Here is a 27,395-nt window from a genome sequence, read left to right as displayed (position 1 = left end):
GAACCCACTGGCTTGTTACACTAAAGAACTAGCATCGCCTACCCCATATTTCCTAGTAACAAGTATAAAAATATCAGACTTCATTTCTTAGAAAGCATTAAAAAATAAACTTTAAAAAAAAAAAGTAAATCAGCCTTCAAAGTTATGGGCAACTATGTACAAATTAAATGTTTAAGATTAGATTTATAAGTTGTTTGGATAGCTTCAGTTACAGCATGATTTATAGAGTCTGGTCTGTCTACCAGAGGTCATAGACTGTGGCTAAATGTTATGTAATCCAGTGGTTATACAAGACTGTGGATAAATGGTACTAATTATATGATAAGGTGGTAAACAGGTGGGCCTTGTGAAGGTTAACATCTTGATTTCTAAAATTTAATTATTATGTTTTGGTTCAAAAGTCATTGAGCCTATAAAATTTGTTTTCATAGTTACGTCATAGGATTGCCACATTAAATATGATATTGTCCTTTGAAAATTTCATAACCTTAAAGGGCCCACAAAACAGCTCATAGTATAGTGATTAAAAGTATTTGAGGAATGTAAAGTAACGAACTGGAAGGAAGTTTGATGGTATATCTCTTTCCAGAGCGATCTAGAGCTTCTGTTAAAAATTTGATGTGATATAAAGGATGAAAAGATATTCCACAGATAAAAAGATGATGGCTGTTTGACAGTATTTCCAGAATTTAATCATTTAATGTTCTAACAACTGGTAAATTACTGTAATTGTTTTCAGCCAGAATTATCTTTGTGAATTAAGAAAAGCTTATGTTGAAGAAATGTTTAGCAAGAATTGATGATTTGCATTGATTAGGATGAATTGATATAATTTTGAAACTGTGAACAGGCTTTGTGCTGGGTGAAGACAAGTAGTTCACTATAGTCAGACACATTGGGTATGTGACCATACTTGACATTGAATAGGTGGATTTTTTTTCCAAAGCTTTCTGGAAAGATTATAAAGCTTTTTCAGTGTTCATGCACAGTGGTTCCACAGTTCTATGACTCCCTCGGTTCCTTTGTCAACCACACCCATCAGATATGTTTTATGTCTTTACTACAACAAGTCTGCAGAGTTGATGTAGAGAAGTTTTTTTCGTAAACTACAAAGGACCTAATTATATATTTGACACTTTTTTCAAAACTTTTTTTTGTAACCAGTGACCAAACTTCTGGCTTAAACGCTTAAGATGTAGCATTTCTGCAGCTATATGGCAATCTATATACTGTGTGGCAAGAAGAGTTCTATGGACACCTATAGCGCTGCATAGAATGTGTCCTGCATACCCACCAACCTGCTGGTCCTGTAAACAAGCTACTGCCACCCTGCAGCACATGATATATGACTTTGTTTACGTATTCAATTTCTGGAATCAGGTCTGGTCTTTTACTCAACACCTATTACATCTGCAACTTCCACTTTCATATGGTGACATAATGTTTAATATCTCTGGCTCCAAAAAGCAATATAACCGATTCTCATTTGTGACATTTCCATACTGACAGCGATAGCAGTGCAATGTGTACTTCGGTCATGGAAAAATTCAACTTTGCTTAATTTTCAATTTTGTTGGAACACGGTCTGTCTGATCTCCAAATATGAGGCAAATATAATGGAGAAAAACAGACTACGCCACTTGAAGAATATATGGAGGGGCATAATTGAACGAAAACGTCTATCTCCATGGTGAAGGGGCGGACCGAACCGTATTTTTGAAAAAAATAGACGTCCATGTTTTATTTGACAGTTTGTGAGCTGGGCGTTTTTGTTTTTCAGTGATAATGGAAAATGAAAGCGCCCAGCTCAAAAACGAATAAATGCAAGGCATTTGTTCGTGGGAGGGGCCAGGAGTCGTAGTGCACTGATCCCCCTCACATGCCAGGACACCAACCGGGCACCCTAGGGGGCACTTTTACAAAAACAAAAAAAAAGGTAAAAGAGCTCCCAGGTGCATAGCACCCTTCCCTTGTGTGTTGAGCCCCCCAAATCCCCCCCAAAACCCACTGCCCACAAGTCTACACCATTACTATAGCCCTAAGGGGTGAAGGGAGGCACCTACATGTGGGTACAGTGGGTTTGGGGGGGTTGGATGACTAAGCATTAAGCAGCACAATTGTAACAGGTGGGGGGGGATGGGCCTGGGTCCATCTGCCTGAAGTCCACTGCACCCCCTAACAACTGCTCCAGGGACCTGCATACTGCTGCCAGGGAGGTGGGTATGACATTTGAGGGTGAAAATAAAAAGTTGTGAAACATCATTTTTTGTGGTGGGAGGGGGTTAGTGACCACTGGGGGAGTCAGGGGAGGTCATCCCCGATTCCCTATGGTGGTAATCTGGTCATTTAGGGCACTTTTTGGGGCCTTATTCGTGAAAAAACAGGGTCCAGGAAAAGTGCCCTAAATTCTAGCTACAAATGCATACTTTTTTTCCATTATCGGCGAAAGGCGCCCGTCTCTGTTCGGGTGATAACCACGCCCCAGTCCCGCCTTCGCCATGCCTCCGACATGCCCCCGTCAACTTTGTACGCTTCCGCGATGGAGTGCAGTTGAAAACGTCCAAGTTCGGCTTTCGATTATACCGCGTTATTCGTTTTTGGGAGATAAACGCCTATCTCCCGATTTAGGTCGCAATATAGGCGTTTTTGTCTTTCGATTATAAGCTGGATGGTCTCCTATTTGGGATTATATTGCATCTGAGCACACTTAAAGGAAATCATATTGAACTCTGAGAGGATGCAGTTAATTCTATAGTCAGTTTCAATTTTATTGAAGTCATAGGTTAGTTCCTTCTAAAAAAAATAGTCATGCTGGTTAATGTGGTTTGGTGTGGGGGAGGGGAGCTTCGGAAGGCAGTTTATGGCTCCTTTTCATTGGGAGATGTTATGGTGCATCTATTTTTCTTGTTAATGTGGAATCCCTGTACAATACACATATGATGTCTCTCATTTAGAATGTTAAAATGGGGGTTGATTATCTTTTTGTTCTGTTACTGCTATGATATAATGTAATAAAGATCATTGAACTTTAAAAAATACTTTTTTTTTCCTAATAACTATTAGCATTGGTGTTTTTTTTTTCCGGTATGGACTATATTCAGAGGAAATATTTTTTTTGTTTTCGTCACCATATCAGAGCTGAAGGCCAGCAACTTCAAGCTGGCAAAACTAGTCTAAGAGATAAGTTGATAATGTTTTTTTGAATAAGCAAAAGAGAACAAGTTTTGTCTTCTTTTGCTAAGAAAGAATCAAGATATAGAAACTGTGGTAAACATGTTTGATAGTGTGGAACAAGCTGGTATATCTTCTGCTCCAAAGAAGAAAGCAGACTGATGTCAGACAATAATTCCCTTCATTGGGGACAGGTCTTCTGTAGTACTGATAGTAAAAACTTTGTTAAAATTCAGAAGAGACGAGGGAATTATGACCCTTGGAATTTCTTTTTGGCCAAGGCAGTTCTTGTTTCCATTTCCTTGGGACTTGTCAGAGTAAACCATCCAAATAGAGAATGCCCCTAATTGTGATTCTGCAGATCCTGGGAACACCACACAATCCCAACATCCAGTCTCTGGCCATCATGGAAATGTAATATAATCTTTTAGGCGTTTGAAAAAAAAAGTGCCTGAAATCCATCTGTCTTCTAGAAAGGAATCCAAAAGGAGATCTTATGGGCTACAAATGGATGAAGTTTGCCATTTGGTGAGAGGGTGCTTGAAACAAAAATTGTTTGAATACCTTTTACGTCTTTCAATCTTAAAATCCTATTCTGAGGGTTTGAGTACATATGGCACTTATCACCAGCATGTTCTGTACAGTCTCTAGTTGTCAGAATCTGTTGAAACCAACCATGGAACATCCGCATGGTAACTGATGAAAATTCACAGCTGGGTTTTTAGACTTCTGTAAGCTCAGGTTTATGATCTGAGAGGTCACACATTTGGCAGTGGTCACTTCCATTTATCAAGTTAGTGAACTCCGGGCCCTATTGACTTATCCACTTTGTTCCAGATTTCATCGTAATAGAGGATGCTCTACATATATCCCGCCTAAAGCAGTGTTGGACTTCCATATTAGACAAGTGTCTTTCAAGATTCCCTAGACAACATTGCCATGCAGATGAAGACTTTGTTCCCTTGATTGCGAGGAAACATATTGCATCTACCTAGAGAAGGCTCAAAACCATAGAAAACCCACCCAACTTTTTTTTTTCCATTTGACTCTTAAAAAAAAAAAAACCTTCAATGTGATGAGAGCACAGCATTTCTGATTAGTTATTTCATTATAGCTCCTCCTGTTATGGTTTCCTACCCGACGTCATTCTCCATTGAGGAGATTTGCAAGGCTGTGGTGTTTGAAGTTCATTCTGAACATTCACATCCCAATTGCTGTTTAGATGTCATCTTCTTGTAGGATTGTAGGTTATGGCTGTCATTTTCTTTGAGGAAGCGTTGAGCTTCAGCTCTCCCAATTTGATACGTTTGTGTTTTCTTCCATGTTTAAAAAAAAAAAAAGGAATAAAAAATTTAAAAATGTCCTTTTCCCATCAAGAAATATTTCTTGTCTTTTGCTGGTCCTTACTTCCTATCCTACATTCTAAAAGCAACCTTTTTTGGGCAGTCCCATATGTATGACTAAGGTCAATTGCCAGTCTGCAAAGAAAACAAAAGTCGCTTACATATAACTAGTTTCTTTGGAGACATCAGTTCATTGCACATAGAAAAACCCTTACTCCGTAACCCTGAAGTTCTCCCTTTAATCAAAACTACTGTGTGGGAAGCTGTAGGGATACATAGGAATAGACTCGTATGAGTAGTGGAAGACCTTTCCAGAAAGCTCTGAAAGAATCCATCTGTTTGGTGCTGATCTTGGTCAAATGACTCATGTCTATGTATGAGATTGAATTATCTTCAGAGTACACCTATAATATAGGTGAGCAACTTTCATTTCTCAAGTGATCTTGTAATATCGTGTCTATACATTTGTTTTGCTGGTGAGGAAGTGCTACATGCCTAATTGATGCCCTGCTGTTTATTGTATATTTTTAATAAGATCCCAGATTTTATGTAGCTATTGTCATGAGTTTGTATACAGAGTGAATGCCATTGTTATGCCTTTGTTGCACATGTGCACCTTACTACTTTTCATGGCTGTTGAATTAAATAACCATTGTGCACTCTTCTGAACCATTGAAATTTTCTGGGAGTCTTATTAGCCCATTGAGACGCTGCCGCTTTTTTATTTTTGTACTGTGACAGACACCCCTTGGTCAAATTGTATCTGTCTCTTGTTTTTTTTTTTTTATGTCCCATTTTACCAGTAGAAAATGTTGCGATGAAAGATCCTCCGGACTTATTGGACAGGCAGAAATGCCTGAACGCCTTGGCGTCTCTGCGACATGCCAAATGGTTTCAGGTTGGCAATTTGTTCTTACCTTATTGTTATTGTAGCCTTATGAGATTTTCTTTGGAAACACTTTCTTTTCAAGTTTTTAAAATGTTTGTCATGTATACACTCGCCATACATGTTATATCTAATATTTTGAATTTTTAGTATTATTCAGTAAAAAATAAATAATTGAATTACTTTATTTAATAGATAGTTGACTGGTGACTAGTTATCATGAGGCTACAAAAGCAATGTTTACATTATGCTTCTTAGTTTTATGTTAAAACCTGCCTCTCTAAAAATGCAATATTCCTTTTTTCTAATTTCCTTTGCATGAATCTAATGATAATAATCACATTAAAGAATTTATCCCAGGGTGCTATACTTGAAATGAGGCATGAAAGTTGGGTGTACTGCAATCATTTTGTTTGTTTTAGGCAAGAGCAAATGGACTAAAATCATGTGTAATTGTCTTACGTATTCTGCGTGATTTGTGCAACAGAGTACCTGCATGGACACCGTTAATAGGATGGGTAAGTGTGACACAATAAAAATGGAATTGGTTGAGTGCATGAAAAATCTGCAGTGGGTTTTCATGCTCTGCAGGATGCTTTATTTTTCCTCCAAAAGACTGAAGTCCTCTGTCATAAAAAAAATACAGATATGATGTGTTAACATTGGAATCCTTCATTGCCTAAGGAACACATGCAGTGCTAATTATGGGCACCTTTAGCTACGCTTCATAATACCCAAAAGAACTTTTGGCCTAGTAGGATTTCAGTAGACACACCAGAATTTGTGTAAAATAAAGAATACATGTTTTTTTAGTTCAAATATCTTTATTTAAATTTAACAAATGAATGTTAACATAAAGCAAAACAACCACTACATATTGTGACAGAATCAGATGTACAGCATATCACATCCTAGATATAAAATTATCCAACAATTCCCACTTGTGACAGTTAGTCTTACTTAACACTTTCTTACCTTCAGTCTCTTTTTTTTCCTACCTTCAGTACAGACAGCCAGTATTCTACCAATGTGTCTCAGATAGTAAAGAAGTATTTTTTCCAATTGGGCAAGATCATTTTAATTGCTATGGCCAACAAAAAATCAAAAAGCTGTTCCTGTCCCTTAGATCATCATTTTCAACCGGTGTGCCGCAGCTGCTCCCCAGGTGTGTGCAGTCCCATCCCTAGCCAGTGATACAGCATTTGAAGTTTTTTTTCTGTAGTGGCAGCAGGCAGCAATTCAGAAAGCCTGTTCATGTCAACCCCCAAGTCTTCTCTTTGACGTAACTTCCTGCTTCTGTGGGAAGCATCAGAGAGAGGTCTTGGGTTGGTGTGAGCGGTTTGTCTGAATCGCTGCTGCCGCTGACCGCTGCAGAAAAAAAAGTGAGGTAACTGGAAGGGCTAAAAAGCAGGCTAATGGGGGATCCCTTTGTTTTGCAAAAAATTTCCCTTCTTGTGCATTAATACCTTCTTAAGTATTTCAATGTAGTGGAGGAGAGGGAAAGAAAAAGAATGGGCTGTGAAGGAGAGGGTGAAAGGGCCCATAGATTTGGGGGGGGGGGAGAGAAAGACAGTTGGAGATGGTGAGGAGTGAGAGTGAGTACAGAGAACGCATAGGCGTAGTTTGACTGTTTCATTTGGGGGGACAAGGAATGGGCAGAGCATATTAGCATATTCATTTGCATATATACATATGCAAATGAATATGCTAATATGGAGGAAGGAATTGAAATTTACAGGCAAAATATCACAGATGCACATTTCCAAAAGCTGACATATTTCAATTAATAAATTCTGAATAAAATACTTTTATCTACCTTTGTTGTCTGATCATTTAGTTTTTCTATTCGCTTTGGTCCCAGTGTCTTCTGTTTTATGCAGTGTCTTCTTTCCAGTAGGCTTCCCTCTGCTCCCCACCCTCCCAGTCCCATCCATCTCTTGCTCCTTCCCTCTGCTCACCATCCCTCCGTCCCATCCATCTTCTGCGCCTACCCTCTGCTGTGCCTGACCTCTCCCAATCCCACCCATCTCTTGGTCCTTCCCTCTGCTTCCCACCCCTCCCAGTCCAATCCATCTCCTTGTCCTTCCCTCTGCTTCCAACGCTCCCAGTCCCATCCATCTCCTGGTCCTTCCCTCTGCACCCCACCCCTCCCAGTCCCAACCATCTCTTGCTCTTTCCCTCTGCTCCCCACCCCTCCCAGTCCCATCCATCTCTTGCTCCTTCCCTCTGCTCCCCACCCCTCCCAGTCCAATCCATCTCCTGGTCCTTCCCTCTGCTCCCAACGCTCCCAGTCCCATCCATCTCCTGGTCCTTCCCTCTGCTCCCAACGCTCCCAGTCCCATCCATCTCTTGCTCCTTCCCTCTGCTCCCCACCCCTCCCAGTCCCATCCATCTTCCATCTGCTCCCCACCCCTCCCAGTTCCATCCATCTTCCTTCTGCTGCCCCCCCCCCCCCCCCCGCGAGGTCCAAGATTGTGACTCCGTTTACCCCCCTCTTCCTCCCTCCCGCCGACGCAGGCAACAGTCTTCTTCAGCTTTTCTGTGTTCCTGGCAGCAGTAGCGATGTACACGCTGCCTTCGGTCTGCCCCGGAAGCCTTCTCTTCAAGTTCCTGTTCCCACCTATGCGGGAACAGGAACTTGAAGAGAAGGCTTCGGGGCAGAGCCGAAGGCAGCGTGTACGTTGCTACCGCTGCCAGGAACGCTGAAAAAGTCTGCTGCCTGCGCTGGAGGGAGGGAGGAAGAGAGGGGATAGACGGACACGCTCCTATCCGTCCGCTTGGCTTCCCTGTCCTCTCTGTCTGCGTCCCGCCCGAAAGTCTACGCTCATGAGAGAACGGATGCAGAGGAAGAGTACTAGGAATGGGGGGGAGGTAAGAAAAAGAGGACCCTGGATTTGATGGGTGGGGGAAATAGAAATCCAGAGAAATAAAGGAAGAGGAAGGGAGGAGAGAGTGTAGGAAAAAGGGGAAGGAAAGCATGCAGAAAGAAGGAAGCAGAGAAAATATCCACTCTGAGGGTGCAAGTCACATAAGAGAGCGCACTGAAACTGAAACAGGAGAATGAGACCAGAATGAAGAGCCAGAGGTGGAAGTAAGAGATGACAGAGAACAAGCAACAAAGAGGACAGAAATCAAATTATAGACCCCAGATTGGAAAATTGAATTTTGGCAAGAGTTTCCTTTCCCACTGCCCCTACCCACCACCAAGTAATAGCTAGTCTAGAGTAAGGGGCTCCCAGAGGTAAGGAAAACAGCTCTCATCTTTTCTCCTCATGCGTCCTTTAAAAAAAAAAACTGATTGTGTGCCTTTACAATGTTTGCATCTTGTAAGTGTGCTGTGAGATGAAAAAGGTTGAAAATCACTGCCTTAAGCAATGCACTTCCTATCTATAAAACTGTACCTGTTGTTTCCACTAATGTAAACCGCCCTGAACCCTAAGCGGGGTATTAGCGGTATATAAGACCTAAATTGAATTGAATTGATCTTCAAAGAACCAGGAATTTCAAAATTAAAATCTGATAGGTAAGACTTTCAGAAATAAGCAACAGGCACAAAATCTTATCCCAGACTGCAGGTGAAGACAGGAATAAAACGTGTTTAAAAGTTCCAATAGCCGCCTTATGAGTCCAGCAGTGATTAGTAATATCTTGTCCCAATTTGGATAGTTTACATGGTGTCCATCATATTTTATGAAGTAACATACAACTAGAGTACCTCAGTGAGGCCGAGAGAGAGCATGCTACATGCTAAATTTTCTTTCATTTTTGTACTTCCATCTCTATGTGAAGCTCTTGCTCCCAGCAACACTCAATAGCTTATATCTTCTGTACTTAAAGCACTTTGTTAAATATTAGAGCCTCCATGGGGCAAGGATCCCACCATTCAATTATTTGGGACAAAGACCAAGACTGTTCCAAGTTTGATAAAGGAACAAGACAATGTTACAAAGCATGCGAATGTATCAAAACCTTTAATGCATTCAATGGTGTGCATTGTTCCCTAAATCATTGTTCTTTATTGTAAAGCCTAGGGGGTACCATTGTGGTCCTAATTGACCCTAGTTATGGCTTCCAGACTCTTCCCCCAGTACACATACTCCCTCATTTTCACGTTTTGTGGAAGCTGCTAATGCTGCCTCCAGAACAGCTGTTCTTTCTTCTGGACTGTTCACTGCAGGACTGTCATGAGTTTGAACCATGCAGTTGCTAAACTCCCATGCTGCTGTTGAGAATATGTGAGAACAGTATGGGAGTGCATAACTTTTCTCCCTCATCCTATGACCCCTTGTTCCAGAGCTTCGTTTTAATTGAAAAAGGCCTACTTCCAATACATTTATACCATGGAGATATAACTCCCTTCTCGTAGTTTTTTTTTTTTTTTTCAAAGTGTACATATTTAGATTTTGTCCCCATATGCTTTTTAGTGAAAACCACTGACCATTTTAGTATCCAGCCTGTGGATCAGCTCCATCTGGTTCATATCTTTTTGAAAGTACAGTCTCCAGAATTGCACACAGAACTCCAAATAAGATCTTATCAGAAATGTATACAGATGCACTGTCACCTCTCTTGCATTGCTGGCTATTCCTCACCTAATGCACCAAAGTGCATCTTTCTGGTTTTTTGCTGTCCCCTTTTCAGCGTTTTTTTTTTTTAATAGGAAAAAAGGTACCAGTACTCATTCAAGGCCAGCCTTATGGATGGGGGTCACTATCTGTGGCTCCGCTCATATAGTAGCCACACCTATTTTACCAGCCATGGAGCATATATATAAAGGTATCATTGAAAATAGTACATTATTCCCTAGGTCCAACAAAAGAATCCCAAAGAGTGACCATAAGGTAGTAAAATATGTAGACAAAAATTCAGCTGAAACCCCCAAAACCAGACTATGGCATGCGGGGCAACACCAGAAGAACAAAAATACTTTCTCCTTGTACTGCTATAAAGATAGCAGACATAAATTTCAAAAAGTGACATATTCCATTCACTACATTACAAATTAACAACCACACATACTACTTTATATTAAACTAAAAATAAAATTATTTTTTCTGTCTTTGTTGTCTAGCCATGAACATTTTTTCAATTGTGTTGGTGCCAAACTCTGGTTTCTACTTTCTTGTTCCTGTTCATTTTATCATTTTTCTCTCCTTTTCCTTTCAGCTTTCTTCAGTTTATTTTCTGCCTCTGTCCAGATTTAATTCCTTCTTATTATCCAATCTTCAATTTCCCTCTTTTGACTGTAGTTTGCCCCTTTCTCTTCCCCACTTCCATCCAGCATTTCTCCTCTTTCTTTCTCTCTCTCTCCTCCATCCAGTGACGCCCGCCTCTCTCCCACAGGGGGGGGGGGGGAGCAAACCAAGGAGAAGCAGACCGGGCACGCGCTGTGGGCTCTGCTGGTCCCCTGCACCCCTGGAACAGGAAGTTGATGTCAGAGAGGCAGGGGATCGGCAGATCCCACAGCTCGTGCCCAAGCACTGCAGCCCTGCACCTGCCACTCCTTTCTTCCCCGCCCCCCCCCCCCCCCCCCCCCCCCCATGCTGCTGCTCATCGGGCAAGGATTCCTGGTGCTTATCATATCTGGGGAAAAGAGGTGCCAGTATACTGTACTGGTGCATACCAGCACAAAAATAGCCCTACCCCTTTTCCACCCATTTGGCCACCTTAAAATTGTTTGATACCATTCCCATATCCTGCTTTTCCTCTATGCACAGGAGTATTTCATCCCTTATACCACAGATATTTAGTGTAAAGCCTGCTTGACTGTGGAATGCAACTCACTGGTGATTTTTAGCAAAATAAACACCCTCATTCTATATATAGCGCTCAAAATTGTGTGCGCAAATATGGGAGCACACCCAATTTGTGCACACAATTGATATAGTAGCCAATTAGTGCCGATAATTGGGCGCTAATAATTAGCAGCACTAATTGCAATTCAAATTTGCATGTGCATCTGTAGATGCTGGGATCTGCACGGATCTGAAAAGAGGACGAGGCCGTGAGAGGGGCATGAGGATGGTTCAGTGTCAGTGCTACACTTCTTGACCGCAGCTTTCCCATAACTTGGTTTCAGCACGGTATACAAAAGGAGCAGTATCTAAATTATACAGATACTTAAAACAACACAGCAAAAATAAGAATTATTATTTAAACCTCACCACCAAAAAGATATGTTTTCAGCATTTTGCGAAATGTCAGATAATTCCGTTCCAAACGAATTATCGATGGGAGAGAATTCCATTCAGGATTTATAATAACCGAAAAAATTGAGTTAATCATCTTCAAAAAACATATGTTTCTAAAAGATGAAGAACAGAGAATAAGCTGATCCCTTAAAAGAGACGAGTGACCAAAAAGTGAATTGGAGATCATATTTATTAATAAATGTGATGTAGATTCGTAAATAATTTGAAATAATATCCTCAGCTTCTGCATATTTATTTTTACCCTTGAGTCTTACAATGCCAAATTTACACTCTTCCTGTCACTAACATGTCTTTAAAAATGTGTTGTCCACCAATTTTCCTATATTGGTTATTTTTTTTCCCCATTTGCATCTTTGATTTCCTGACTGCATTCGTGACTATTTCCCCAGATTTTCTTAGCCTTTTCAGATATTGTTGTTTGTCTTCCTCTTTCTGCAATCTGTTGTAGGTCATGAAAAGGGATCTCTTTCTTTACTTTTTCAGCTACTACTTCTGAAAAGCGTAGCAACATTCTTTTCCTCTTCTATTTTCTTTCCTAACAAAAATGTTTGTTTTTCACTGCTTGTCTGCTTCCTCCAGATGTTCCCAGGTAATGACACTTTGAGGTATTCCCCATCTTGACTAAATTAACCATATCATACAGTGATCACTAGATGCCATATCATCACCCACTGTAACATCAGAGATGTTCTTCCCATAGAGAATCCATGATTTCCCTACCTATGACAATGTCACAGCCAGGATATCTCCAATAATATCTAGCAAATTAAAATCATCTTTCAATAGCACTTCCTCTTTTATAACAATATTGATTAATTCTCTATTTCTTCTGCCTAAGAAAGAGGCCTATATATCATAGCAATGTGAATAGATGTCCTATTCCATCTTTTTCCACTATCCTTCAGTACCATTTGCTTAACTCTTTAACCTCTACAGTTCTGTTGCTTTGATAACGTCTTCTCTTTCTTTCTACTCTGTCCTTCCGGCATATGTTATAGTCTGGTATAACCGAATCCCAGTCATGCTGCTGTGTGTACCATGCCTGCATGACTGCCACTAAATCCAGGTCAACCTCTTCCGTTACAGCCTCTGGATCTGGAGCATTATTTTTTACACTATGGGCATTCGTATATACAGTTTTCCAGATGTTCTTTTTTTTTCTCATTTCTATACATGGTATTTTAACGTTTGTTCACCTGTCTTTGACAGTTCAACTTTAAAGCCCTCTGCATTAGATTAGCTAATGTGTTGCAGAAGGCACATTGCTGCCTCTTTGGAGGTGGGGAAGATAGATAAATTGGAAAGTGTTAGCTTGAAGGGGGTGGGGTAGAGATGGGATGATAGAGGCTAACTGATTGGGGTTGAGATTGGCAGTGATGTGTACTGGTGGAAGAGTGTATATTCATGAAGATAATTGGAGGAAGTGCAGGGGGTATATGAACTGGGAGAGAGTTGACTTGGAGTGAAAGTATTGGAATAGAGAGATAGATTGAGAGAATAAGTATGGGGAGCAGACTTTGTTTTAATTGCATAAGTTGCTCAAGGTTGGCCTCATTAGAGAATTCCTCTCCTTCCGCATACTGTCAGGACACTGCTTGGAAGCTTGAAAAATAGTAAACACAATAGATTCCAGTTAATTGGGACATATCGGACTTCACTACTTTGTCCCAATTAAGTGGCTGCTCCAAATAAATGAAGTTGTCAGGGCACCAAGAAAATAGTAAAAATTGTTCAATTATTCTGAAACACAAAAGTTGAACAAAAGTTGCAAAGCACTGAAAAATACACATTGAAAACAAGACTGTATTAATGTTGGAGGTATCGATCAAGCGTACCTTGATGAGCTTCCTTCATTGACTGCAGCTGAACAAAATCGGCACAGGTCTCTAGAGCAGTTATAGGACTGCCTTCATTGCCTTCCTGGATGAAATAAAGTTTTAATCCAGAAATAAATCTCCTGGCATCTTGAGTTGTCACTTGTTCACGATCAGTAGTGTCATCCTCTTCAGTTTCCTGATTTTCTGATGTCTTCAGATGTTTGGCTGCAATTTGCTCAGTGATTTCATCCTCACAACCCTTTTTTTCATTGTAACATTGAAGATTGTCAATTGGATGAAAACTCTTCATAGCTTTCAACTTGGTGTGCTTCCATAACCTCATTTTCATTTGGCGCTGATTGGTGTTAGGCAGTTATTTTTTCAATTGTTCAAGCAAGCCTATTTTGTCTGCAAGTGTTAGATCTTTCCTAGGCATTTTAAAGGCACATTCCATACATGGAATGCGACACACTCCGCAGTAGCTTGTGTGCGCAAACACAGCTGCCCATTTATACTTAATGGGAAAGTGAAGCATCAGTAACATCTGGTGAACGCTACTGGTCCAATTTAAACTGTGTGGTGTCCTATTTAAGCAAAAGTTTTCCCCTTTATAATTGTGCTTTATTTTTGTTCTCCCGGTTTTGGACCAAATAAAAGGTTACCCCAATTAACTGGTGTCCTGATTATCTGGAATCTAATGTATTACTACCCTTATTAATCTGTGGCCTGGGATTCCTCTTGGATTGTATGCTTGGATTTTATCTTTTTTTTTTTTAATAATAAAGAAAACGCTGATGATTTTCTTCACCGTGGAGGAGTAGCCTAGTGGTTAGTACAGCGGACTCTGATCCTGGGGAATTGGGTTCGATTCCCACTGCAGCTCCTTGTGACTCTGGGCAAGTCACTTAACCCTCCATTGCCCCAGGTACGAATAAGTACCTGTATATACTACGTAAACTGCTTTGAATGTAGTTACGAAAAAAACCACAGAAAGGCGGTATATCAAGCCCCATTCCCTTCCCTTCCCTACCTGTCATCCATTGTTTTTTAATGACATGGCACATTTTCTGTTACCTTCAGATACATCAAGGATAAAAAATACTGCTTAAATGTTTTGTTGGTTTTAAGTCTTTTGTAGTGAGGAAATACACTTTATTTCTTGCTTTGCCCCTAATTTTCATCATTTTTTCCAGCCACTAGAACTTATATGTGAAAAGGCAATAGGTACTTGCAATAGACCCTTGGGTGCTGGAGAGGCCTTACGGCGAGTACTGGAATGTTTGGCATCTGGAATTCTGCTGCCTGGTAAGACTCTACAAATTACAAAGAAAAATAAAATAGGTTTGGATATGCATTTCATGAATTCTTAATTTTGTACTTAGCAGCATAGTTGTATATATATATATCTTTTTATTGTTACCTACACTAAATTTTTTGTGCTGAAGACCATTAAAACCAGAACATAATAAAATAATGAAGAAACAGGAGTATTTGTTAGCTTTGATTTATGAAATAACTCATTATGGATCTGTGTAAGGTACTTTGTAAAATACTTTCTTGGCTTTAAAATGTTTATTTTTCATTTCATTATGGTTACCTATTCACAATACCAGTGCAAGCAATAGACTGGCATAGGCAATTGAGATTAATTTTAACATGTGCTTTGAAAAGAAAGTGAGATGCTGAGGAACACCCGCAGACACTGAGCTGGGCACCCTTAGGCAGCTGGTGACATCAAGTGGAGGCCCTTGTTCCATCTATTTCTGGTTGGCCCTATTGTGGAATGCGGCCGTGGGTGTGTGCGCCTTTGGAGTTGCTGAGGAGCGTGGAGCCTGCGATTCTACTCCACTGTAATGGGGAAGTGGAAAGCAGGGCAAGGGAGCTTGTCCCCCCCCCCCCCCCCCCCCCACAAGGATTTCCAGAGAGGAGCGATTCTTCTCATCTGCTAGTAAAGAAACCAATGAATTCTCTCCATGTAAGATACCAGCTACTGTTCCATTTACTTATAAGCCTCTGAATGAAGCCTCTTCAATATTAATACAAGATATATTCTTAAAAGATGTTTACCTGGCTACTACTAAGATGGATAAGAACTTGCAGGGTAATCTTCCATTATATAGTAAATTTACTGAAGAGATTGTTGCTAAGTTTAATGAGCAGGACACCAGGATTCTGTCCGTTGAAAATAAATTGGGGAAAATTGAATCACAAGTTAGGACGTTTCAATCAGCTTTGGCTGTTTCAGCCAAGGGTATCCTGATTATCCATCTTCAAATGGAAACCTTGGCAAATGCCAGGATTCTTAATTTAAGCCTTTTAAATTTTCCTGTTACTTGTTTTTGTCGCCTCTTGAATTCTTTAAAGTACATGTTAAGGAGGTGTTACAGTTGGCCTTCAGTGATACTGTGTTACAAATGTGTATTACCTTCCTAGAGGGATTAAGATAACCAAACAGGAGGGGAAGATGGATAATTTAAATTGTCCTGATAGTTTGGACCTTACAAAATTCTTGGAGCCCTCTCAGGATAATATTGCTAAGAGAGCCATTTTGTTGGTCTCTTTTAGCACTGCTGAAAAGAAGATGCTGGTCTTAAAGGCATACTTTAAAAAGAAGAGTATACCTTTTTATGGTCAAATTATTCTTATGTTTCCTTACGACTCAGTTGAGACAAAAGGCCTTCTTACTGCTCAAGCCTAAAGTCTTGGTAGTTGGTGGCACCTTTTTCCTGAAATTTCCCTGCAAGTGCCTGGTTCCATATGAAAACAATTCGTAAAGGTTTTTTTTGGGGGGAGGGGGTATATCCAACACATTTAGAAAGTTTTCTTTCTTTCTGCATTGGTTTCTGTATCTGATGTTAATTGATGTGTATATGGTAGTGACGTAGCCCAACGGCCAGTTTCGAGTGGGCCTGACCCAAAGTGAATGGGCACAAAACTTTCTCTGTCCTGCCCAAACTCCACCATAAAATATAAATTACACTTTCTCTGAAGGTGGCCAGAATTTCCTTTTATCAAGCTTGGCCTACAACAGCAGCATCCCTAAGCCACTAATGCCGGTACCCCACGCACGTTTAGTTGTTTGTGGCTCAAGGATGCTGTCGATTGCAGAGTTTGGGAGAAGGGAGTTCTGGCCTGTTTGGATGAATTCCACAGCTGGGGATGCTTAGGGATCCCCACCAGCTATACAGCAAGGGTCAGGACCGATGTTATCTGTGCTAGAGCCCATGTCAGAAAATAGAGGAGAGCCTGAACCCCTCTCTTCTCTGCCTCCCCTCCAATTTTCCCACCTGCCATTACTATCACAGCACAAAGTGTACAGGAGTTCACACTAAGTGACAACAATATCAAAATGCTTACTAACCAAACACTCTATGAATCAATTTATTGCATCAACATATGTAATTTTTGTTTAATTTTTAAAGATGAAGAATTATATATGGCTCTAAAATAAACTATTGGATCTCCTATAGCGCACAGCTATTCTAGATCCAAAACTCTCCAATTTGTCTTAATCGTTTGCATCCAATGTCTTGTTTTATCTTTTAAATAAAAATGCACTTCTTCAACAGTTTTTTTTAAAACAAGACAACAAAACAGTGACCAGTTCACTTATCTGAGAAAGCAGATTACAGCACTGTAGAGACTTGATCAACACACTAACAGACCCTTGTCAAATACTGAACAAGGGATCACAGATTAGAAATAAAAATATTTAGACAAAAATTGAGCTGGGAACCCCAAGAAGTTAAACTTAGCATTCACTACAACACTGGAGAAAAAAAATCAGAAATGCATTGCCTTTTCTACTGAATACAATATGAAGACATTTGCTATTCCATTTAAAGCATTCAAAATAAAATTATTTTTTTTCTGCCTTTGTGGTCTGGAGATTTTATTTTTCCATCATGATGGTTCCGGTTTCTCTTTTCTGTTTTCCTGTCTGCTAATTCTCCTTCAAGCGGCTGCTGTCCATTTGTCTTGTCTCCTGTGTATTCCCCCACTACATCTGCCTCTGACATATTGATCATTTCTTTTTAGCTCTTTTCTCTCTTTTTTTTTTCTTTTCTGCTCTCTGTCAACTCAAATTATACCCTCTATCACCCTTCTCCTCCTTTTTACTTTTCAGCCATCTATCAAATTTCCATCTTCTCTCACCCACTAGCTGTCCCATTACCCATCTCAAACTTTCCCCAGCCCTCCATTCTCTTTCATCTTTAATCTAATCCCCATTACCATATTTCTACTGTCTGTAATCACTATCCTCTCATTCATTTCCTTGCCACCCCCTCCTGGCTTCTCCCACATGATTCCACCATCTCCTCCACCGTTCTAGCCAAACAGCTGCTCCCTCTTTCTCCCCATCTCCACTCTAGTAGCCTGACATCTCCCTGTCCCTTCTCTCTTCCCTCCTGCTAACTCCCCCATTTCTCCTTCTCTCTTCCCTCACTCCCAGTGTCCGGCATCTCTCCATCACTCTCTTGTGCTCCTGGATCCAGCATCTCCCTCTTTCTCTCCTCTCCCTCTCACTCTCATCTATCCCCAATATCTCTCCCTCTCTCCTATTGTCCACCATCTCTTTCCCTCCCTTGTTCCCAGAATCTCTCCTCCTCCATGCAGCATTTTCTCCCTTCTTCTTGTCCACTATCTTCTCCAACATTTCTGCCTCTCTCCCTCCACTCCACCCCTATGCCCAACATTTCTCCCTTCTCACCCTCCGTGCAACATCACTCTCTCCCCTTCACCCTTATGTCCAAAATTTCTCCCTCTCTCACTCCTCTCACCCTCCATGTAGCATCTTGCCCTCCTCGCTCACCGTCCATATAGCATCTCACCCTCCCCTCCACCCTTATGCCCAACAGTTCTCCCTCTCTCTCACCCTCCATGCAGCATCTCACCCTTATGTCCAACATTCCTCCCTCTCTAACTCTCTATGCAGCCTCTCTCCCACCACTCCCATCCCTATGTCCAACATTTCTCCACCCTCCATGTAGGCTCCCTCCCCTCCACCCTTATGTCCAACAGTTCTCCCCTCCCATCCTCATCCCATGTCCAACAGTTCTCCCTCTCACCCTCCATGCAGCATCTCACCCTCTCACCCTTATGTCCAACATTTCTCCCTCTCTCATCCTTCTCACCCTCCGTGCAGCATTTTTCCTTTTCTAATCCCTCTCACACTGTATGCAGCATCTCACCCTTCACTCCACCCTTATGTCCAACAATTCTCTTCTCCCCTCCCATCCCATGACCACAATTCTCCCTCTATCACCCCCCCCACACACACACAGCTGACCTCACAACTCTCCTTGTATGAATGGGACAGTGGCGAGGGGAGCAGGCTGGGCTCCCGCTGTCCTGCATTGCCCTCCCTTAAGCGTCGCTCTTGATTGAACAGGTACCTGGCAACAGCGACGATTCACACATCCCTGCCTGCCGCTAAGCTGAAAGCTTTGCTTAAGTTGCATCCTGCCCAGCGCCTATTCAGAAACAATAAGTTGCAAAACGGGGGGTGGGGGGGTGGGATGGGATGGGATGCGGCAGAAAGGAGGCTTCTGGCTTAGTAGCAGGCAGCGTGTGTACTAGGAATTGCTGCCACTGCCGGGGAACCTTCAAGAACGACTCTTAAGGGAGGGAAAAGCAGGACTGTGGGAGGCCAGCCTGCTCCCCTTCACTCCAGCGATGTTAAAGGTACAGCACTGCTGGGTGGACCTGAGCCCAAACTGGGTGGGCCCAGACCCACCCCTGGTATATGGGTTATTATTAAGAAGTTTAGATACAAAAGGCTTGTCACTTCTGTAATGTTTTCTTTATATAGTGTGAGTGATTGTAACTCCAGGTATTCTCTCCTTGATGTGGACTAGATTTAAGGCTTTTGGCGCGCGCGCGCGTGTGTGTGTGTGTGTGTGTTTTTTTTTACTGCAATTTCCTATGTTACTTTTCTTTTTTAATTTAAAAATTCCAATAAAAAAAGGAAAGTGATATCTGTCCGAATCATATCCTCAGTAATAATCATGTATATCTTGGTGTGAAATTAACTGATCACAATTAGCAACTGACAAGTGAAAAACATTTTTTTTTCACAATTGTTGAAAACTTGGCTATTAAAGATTGTTACAGTGTATTCTTCAGTGGCTACATTACGATCTTATATTTAATCTGTTCTTGATTATGGGATGGGTACTTTTATATTATTATATGTTTTATTTATTTGCTATAACAAGCTCTGTATAGTTTGTTAAACTAAAAGTGGTAGGCTACAGAACTGTATATGAAATTATTAAATTGTCCAATGCTAGCCACTAGTCCGCAGAATAGCCCAAATTATAGCTAAATGATGCTAGGTTCCACATTGGAAATTGCTACCCAGGAAAAAGATCTAGGTGTCTTCGTGGACAATGCATTGAAATTGTTTGCTCTATTTGCGGTGGCAGTCAAAAAAGCAAACAGTGTTAGGAATTATTAGGAAAGGAATACAGCAAAGAAGATCATAATGCCTCTGTATCACTTTTTGGAGGAGCCGTAACTTGAATGTGCAATTATGGTAATCGCTTCTCAAAAAAGACACAGCAAAATTATAAAAGGTACAGAGAAGGGTAACCAAAATAATTTATTTAAACATTTTCTGTTCCGCACAATTCTAAAATTCTTGGTGGATTGCAAGTCTTCTGACCTCAACTTTACTGAATCTGTTTAGAAAATTAAAACCTGAGCTGCTTTGCCAAGAAAAGACTCCAATCCTTAATCTAGTTTTTCATTTAATACAGTTGATGACAAGATAAAACAAATCATCACTTACAGTTGCATTGAGCCAGATTAGGGATTCTGTATATACAGAGTGAGCCTGTGTCTGTGATTAGCCCCTCTCCCAGAGATGAGGAACTGTCGGTGACTGGTAATTTGAAATACTGAAACACAGCACTAACAGTGACTGCAGCAGCAGTCGTAACAGGTGAAAAATCACTATGGATTACTATTCTGAGAAGAAAAACAAGCAGCAGTTTACTGCCTCAGCATGGAGAGTTCAAGATCTCTACACGCTAGATCTAAGAGCTATGTACAGCTATCATCTCTCTCACTTTACCTCGAGAACCATCGGAGGCTTAGGGAATCCTGCTCCTCTCAACTTGCCTAGAAGCAGGCAGTGGTAATATAGCTCCAAAAGACACTGAGATCAGAACACAGGTATTCATAAGGCTAATCACAGAGGGCCGCAGAAATGCAGGAACCTGGTCCATTATACACAACTTATTAAATATACAGATATGTAATTTGCTGCCAACACACAGCACAAGCTCCTCCATGTAATGGGGCAGAACAGCAAGTGTCACGTATATAATCCCACAATAAATTATAAATATTTAAGCCACAAGATTTATCCAATAAAATATGTTAAAATTAGATAATTCACTTTAAAAAGTATAAAGTGGATGGGAGTGACTCTTGCATGAGGAAAGGCTAAAGTTGTTACTCTTCAGCTTGGAGAAGAGACGGCTGAGGAGAATATAATAGAAGTCTACAAACTCCTGACTGGCGTGGAATGGGTTTACACAACTTAATTTTTACTCCTTCAAAATGTACAAAGTCTGGGGGACACATCATGAAGCTACATGGTAATGCTTTCAAAATAAATAGGAAAAAATATTTTTCACTCAGCACATACTTAAGCTCTGGAACTCATTAATAGAGTGGTAAAGGCAACTAGTGTAGCTGGGTCAAAAAAAAAAAGGTTAGGGCAAATTCCTGGAGATAAAGTACATAAATTGTTAAGAGAGACCTGGTGAAAGCCACTGCTTATTCCTGGGTGTAAGTAGCATGGAATCTTGCTACTCTCTGAGATTCTATCAGATACTTATGACCTAGCTTGGCCACCGTTTGAGTCAGGATACTAGGTTAAATGGACCTTTGATCTCACCCAGTTTAGTAATTCTTTTCTCTTATGTCTGTGTGAGTAAAACCACTTTCAGCCTGTCTCTTTGAAGTAACCTGAATTTAAATTATTCACTCAAGAATTCCTTAGGATGGCTTGGTGCTACAGGTCTTATAGTTTTTGATTAGGTGGGGCTTGGGATACTATGAAATGATTCTTGGTACATGACCCTTGCTGCTGAGCTTCCTACGTCAAAGGTAAGCTTGAAGGAGCTAAAAGATTGGTAGGGGGGGTGTTAGAAGAGTGTCCCCTGGTAGCTACAAATAAAAGCTTATGGCACCAGATCCCAGCCCTAACTTTGAATGGTCCGGAGGTCTGAAGCAATAGCATAGCCATGAGGGGAGGGCTTCTGGGGCCCAGCCCCGCCCCCCCCCCCCCCCCCCCCCCCCCCAGTGTCTGCACATACACTTGTCCGGCATTCTGCCAATCCTCAACCTGAGGATATCATCTCTCTCCCTTACCTCCTTCCCCCTTAGGGAGCCTCGAATCAGAGGCTTGGGGAGGCAAGCCTCCCCGGCCCCAACCATAATCTTCTGTGCCTGCTGAGCTCACTGCCTTTCCCCTCCTCCTCTCTCCCTCCCCTCCCATCCTATATTATTTGGTTTCTTTCTCTCTCCCCTTCCATTTACCGACATCATGCAGCACAATTTTCCTTCCTTCCTCTCGCCCTCCCTCCTCTTGCAACTCTGCCGGATTGCACCAATAAATAACCCAAGAAGGCTCTCTGCCTACCGCTACTGTTTTCTGTGCCAGTCCCTCTTCTCATGTAAACGTCTGGGGCCGGCACAGGAAATAGTAGCTGCAGGCAGAGAGCCGCGGTCCTTGTCTTCTTGGGTTATTTATTAGCATGGGCCGGCAGAGCTGTAAGAGAAGGGAGGAAGGAAGGAAAATTGTACTGCATGACATCAGTAAATGGAAGGAGAGAGAGAAAGAAACCAGGTATTTGAGGACAAGCAGGCTTCTACCTCCTCACAAGTGGTTGAAGCCGATCCGCATCACCCGGTCCGGCATTTTGCCAAAGCTAAACAGGGAGCTTTGTGGAGTGCGAGTACCTTCCCGCCTGTCGCGCAAACGTGGTCTCAGTTCTCTTCTGCATGAGGAGAAGGTGCGCTTTTTTGTCCTTTCCTCACTCACCCGGTTCTTGAGAGCTATTAAGTGCCTTCCGGCTATTTTTTCTAGTTTTTCTTGTGGCTTCTTTATTTGGGCCTGTTTCAAACCCATCCTGTATTTTCCTTAGTCTTGTTTTGCCCGGGTTTAAGTTTTCTTATTTTTCCATTGTTATCGGGCTGTTTTTAGGCTCTGACTTCGGTCTGGTTTGTCCCTTTATTTTTTCCATGCTTTGCCCCTTTTTTAGGCACCATCAAGTTGTTTAATTTAGCTGGTGAGGTTTTCCCATCCATGTCCTCGAAGACTCTGTTATGATTCTTCTGAGACAGGCAGGGGAATGACTGGGACTCGCTTTTGATTGGCCTGTCAGGGATTGAGCTGACGTCTGAAGCAGCAGTCATCAGAAGTCAGACCTAGTTAAACTCTCCCTGCAGCGTATGTTCTTGCGTTAATTCCTGTCAGCTGAGCCTGGTTCTTTCAGTCTGTGCTTGTGGCACAGTGTGTATTCTTTGGAGTTTGCTTGCTCTTCTCATTGCTTGTGGTTTCTGTGTGTGCTGGTTGTTACCAGCATGTCCTTGATTGCTTCACTGCACTGCACCTGGCTCTGTCCTCTGCCTCGTTTCTCCCTGCCTGGCTTTTGTCCGTGGTAAACTCGTTCCTGCTTTGTTTGTTTAGTTTTTTTTTATTCAGTGTTAACCCTTTATGTGCAGAGCTTGGTATTTGCCTTCTGTGAGGCTTCTGTTAAGCAGCCTTTCTGTCCGTGGTAAGCTCGTTCCCTTTACTCAGTGTTAACCCGTTATGTGCAGTGCTGGGTATTTGCCTTCTGTGAGCGCTGCCTCTGTTAGGCAACCTTTCTCTGATGTCTGCCTTGTCCAATTCTGTACTCTTGTGTGCCTGCTTCTTCCCTGTCTCGAGGCCTCCTGCTGTGCCATTGTCGAACCCGACCCCAAGGTGATATGAGGATTCAACGACGTCCTCATTGGCACCGAGGAGCCTTGGTGACACGCTTCAAGAGAAAGCCAAGAAGCATCGTCATCGGTCACCCAAGAAACATCGGGGCCAGGAGGATTGCTCTCCTTCCATGCAGGAGGTGTCAATGCGCCTGTCTCCAAACAGCCGAGATCCTGCTCCTGTGTCGACCCCAGCGGTTCTGAAACTTGCACCTCAACTGGCACCTCAGCTTTTCCTGGTGTTGGCCCTCAATGAGCACATCCAGGCCTTGCTTCCAGACCTGATGGATGGCCTCATGCAGCAATGAGCATCGGTATCAGGGGTGCTTGCGACTGCCGTACCTCCCGTTGCGGCTCGGCCCTCAGCCTGCAGTGCAGCCTCCGATGCAAGTGCCTCTTGTGGCACTGGTGTTGACTGCCACCCAAGCTGTCACCCCCCTCGATGTCGGTGGAGGAAGCTTAGCCGGAGTTGAGACGGGAGGCGACTTCTCAATGCCGCTCTTCAGGGCACGGTTCCTTGATATCGAGGCAGGTTCAGGAGATAATGTCTGACACCGAGGAGGCATGCTCATGGGATTCAGAGGAGGATCCCAGGTACTTCTGCTCCAGTAAGTCTTACAGGATTCCCTCTGAACCCTCCCCTCCACCAGAAAGGAAATGGTCTCTGCCGGTGAGCCGTTCATTTCCATCTTTTGTTAAGGAAATGGCTGATTCCATTTCATTTGGAAGTGGAGGATGAGCCCAGGGCCAAGATGCTCAAGGTCCTGGACTACACATCTCCTCTTAATGAGGCTGTGACTGCTCCTCTCCATGAGGTACTCAAGGAAGTCCTGTTAGGAACTGGGCATCCCATCTGTCAGTCCCTGTCATACCCAAAAAGATTGTCACCCAGTATCGGATCCACAGTGAACCTGGTTTTGTTAGGCCTCAGTTACCTCACAATTCCATGGTGGTGGAGTCTGCTCTCAAAGAGCCAGGAGTTCCAGGGGCTATGCCTCGGTGCCCCCAGGCAGAGAAGCTAGAACCCTGGATTCTTGTGGGAGGAAGATGTACCAGGCTTCAATGCTTATCTCCCGCATACAGTCCTACCAGCTCTTCATGAGCGTCTACTTGCGAAACTCAGTGAGGAGTGGCCTAGTGGTTAGGGTGGTGGACTTTGGTCCTGGGGAACTGAGGAACTGAGTTCAATTCCCACTTCAGGCACAGGCAGCTCCTTGTGACTCTGGGCAAGTCACTTAACCCTCCATTGCCCCATATAAGCCGCATTGAGCCTGCCATGAGTGGGAAAGCTCGGGGTACAAATGTAACAAAAAAAAATTGGACTTGGTGGATCCACTCCCTTCGGATCACGCTGAGCCTTTTCACCAGTTGGTCAAACAGCAGAAGGCGTGTCAAAAGTTCTTGGCCAGGGATACTACAACACTTTTGATGTGGCATCCAGGATCTCTGCTCAAAGTATAGCAATGCGCAGACTCTCATTGCTGCGTGTTTCTGACTTGGAACATTCTGTTCAGCAGAGGTTGGCAGATGCCCCTTGCCGAGGGGGGGGGGGGGGGAATAACCTTTTTGAAGAGAAGGTTGAGGAGGTCGCTGGCCAAATCAAGAGAAGGTTAAGGAGGTCATTGGCCAAATCAAGAAACACACTGATACAATCTCTTCTTTCTCTCACCAGGTGCCTTCTGCATCCTCCTCCTCCTACTACTACTACTTAACATTTCTAGAGCGCTACTAGGGTTACGCAGCGCTGTACAAATTAACAAAGAAGGACGGTCCCTGCTCAAAGGAGCTTGCAATCTAAAGGACGAAATGTCAAGTTGGTGCAGTCTAGATTTCTTGAGTAGAGATGTGGTGGTTAGGTGCCGAAGGCGACATTGAAGAGGTGGGCTTTGAGTAATGATTTGAAGATGGGCAGGGAAGGGGGCCTATCGTATGGGCTCAGGGAGTTTGTTCCATGCATGGGGTGAGGCGAGGCAGAAAGGGCGGAGCCTGGAGTTGGCAGTGGTGGAGAAGGGTATTGAAAGGAGGGATTTGTCTTGAGAGCGGAGGTTACGGGTAGGAATGTAAGGGGAGATGAGGGTAGAAAGGTAATGAGGGGCTGCAGATCGAGTGCATTTGTAGGTTAGTAGGAGAAGCTTGAACTGTATGCGGTACCTGATCGAAAGCCAGTGAAGTGACTTGAGGAGAGGGGTGATATGAGTATATCGGTCCAGGCGGAAGATAAGACGTGCAGCAGAGTTCTGAATGGACTGAAGGGGGGATAGATGGCTAAGTGTGAGGCCAGTGAGGAGTACGTTGCAGTAGTCAAGGCAAGAGGTAATGAGAGAGTGGATGAGAGTTCGGGTGGTGTGCTCAGAGAGGAAAGGGCGAATTTTGCTAATGTTATAGAGGAAGAAGCAACAGGTCTTGGCTATCTGCTGGATATGTGCAGAGAAGGCGAGGGAGGATCGAAGATGACACCGAGGTTGCGGGCACATGAGACGGGGACGATGAGGGTGTTATCAACTGAGGTAGAGAGTGGAGGGAGAGGAGAAGTGGGTTTGAGTGGCCATGTTCAGTTTCACGTGGCGGTTGGACATCCAGGCAGCAATGTCGGATAAGCAGGCCGATACTTTGGTCTGGGTTTCTGCAGTGATGTCTGGTGTGGAGAGATAAAACTGGGTGTCGTCAGCATAAAGATGGTATTGGAAACCATGAGATGAGATCAGGGAGCCCAGGGAAGAGGTGTAGATTGAAAAAAGAAGGGGTCCAAGGACAGATCCCTGAGGGACTCCAACAGAGAGCGGGATAGGGGTGGAGGACGAACCATGAGAGTGTTCTCTGAAGGTACGATGGGAGAGATAAGAGGAGGACCAGGAGAGGACAGAGCCCTGGAATCCAAAAGAGGACAGTGTGTCAAGAAGTAAGTTATGATTGACAGTGTCAAAAGCGGCGGATAGGTCGAGAAGGATGAGGATGGAGTAGTGACCTTTGGATTTGGCGAGGAACAGGTCATTGCAGACTTTAGATAATGGCGTTTCTGTCGAGTGCAGGGGGCGAAAGCTAAGAGGAATTTTGGCAAGCCCAGGAGCCATTCCTACTACTATCCTAGGCGTAAGTACAATCCTGCGGCTTGCCAGCCTGCTCAGGCTTAGCCCCATTGCACTCGTTTATGTCAACAGCATGCACATAAGACCCTTGCTGCTCCCCAGGCAAAGCAAGGGATGGGCTTTTGACTGGCTCCAGCAGAGCATAGCTGCAGTAACAGTATCTGTCCCGGACGACTTGCCAGTCGGTCGGGGGATTAAAATTTTTTCAACAAAGGTTGCCTTTTATAACCTCCAACCAGTGGGTTCTTCAAATAGTCTATCTCGGGTACACCCTTAGTTGGCATCTCAGACCTCCAAATTGCCCATCTAGAGCTCATTCAGCTGTCAGCATAGGCAGGTACTTGCAGTGGAGCTCTCCGCCCTTCTGAAGGCCCATGCGGTAGAACCCGTTCCACCAGTGGAAGAAGGACGGGGATTCTATTCCAGGTACTTCCTTGTGCAAAAGAAAACAGGAGGGTATGCTTCCCATTCCAGACCTAAGGGCCCTGAACAAATTCCTAGTCCGAGAAAAGTTCGGGATGGTTTCCCTGGGCACTCTTCTCCCAATGATTCAGAAAGATGATTGGCTATGCTGTCTGGACTTAAAGGATGCATATACTTGCATTCCGATACTTCCAGCCCACTGGAAGTATCTTTGATTTCGGCTGGGAACACATCACTTTTAGTACCACATGTTGCCTTTTGTCCCGAAGCGTGCGCACACACTGTGCAGTGGCGTAGCGACCATGGCAGAAACGGCACCCACTCGCTCTAGCTCAGCTGAGCTGATCTCCCAGGTCAGGCTCCAGCCCGATTTCGGCTCAGGCCCGCCTGCCCACCCACCGACCCACCCACGTGGCAAGCGCACACACTGCAGCAACGTACCACGTCGCGCAGTCATGGCCATCCGCTCAGGGCCG

The 27,395-nt window shown here is 43.1% G+C and overlaps 1 protein-coding gene across 7 annotated transcripts in view; it reads left to right on the top strand.

Annotated features, from left to right (window-relative positions):
• STRBP (spermatid perinuclear RNA binding protein) overlaps positions 1-27,395 on the top strand; it is a 482,484-nt gene that overhangs the window by 264,476 nt on the left and 190,613 nt on the right. For 4 of the 7 annotated variants that reach the window (XM_030207338.1, XM_030207335.1, XM_030207336.1 and 1 more), the window contains 3 exons: positions 5,318-5,412; positions 5,823-5,918; positions 14,623-14,734. In XM_030207338.1, the coding sequence (XP_030063198.1) occupies positions 5,318-5,412; positions 5,823-5,918; positions 14,623-14,734 (303 nt within the window). The remainder of the gene's footprint in view (positions 1-5,317; positions 5,413-5,822; positions 5,919-14,622; positions 14,735-27,395) is intronic. The other 3 variants (XM_030207341.1, XM_030207340.1, XM_030207342.1) reach the window with 2 other exon arrangements.

This window comes from Microcaecilia unicolor, chromosome 6 (genome assembly GCF_901765095.1).
Source record: "Microcaecilia unicolor chromosome 6, aMicUni1.1, whole genome shotgun sequence".
Lineage (NCBI taxonomy): Eukaryota > Metazoa > Chordata > Amphibia > Gymnophiona > Siphonopidae > Microcaecilia > Microcaecilia unicolor.
Note: the sequence above shows the minus strand (reverse complement) of the source record. Positions and strands in the feature narration are given on the sequence as shown.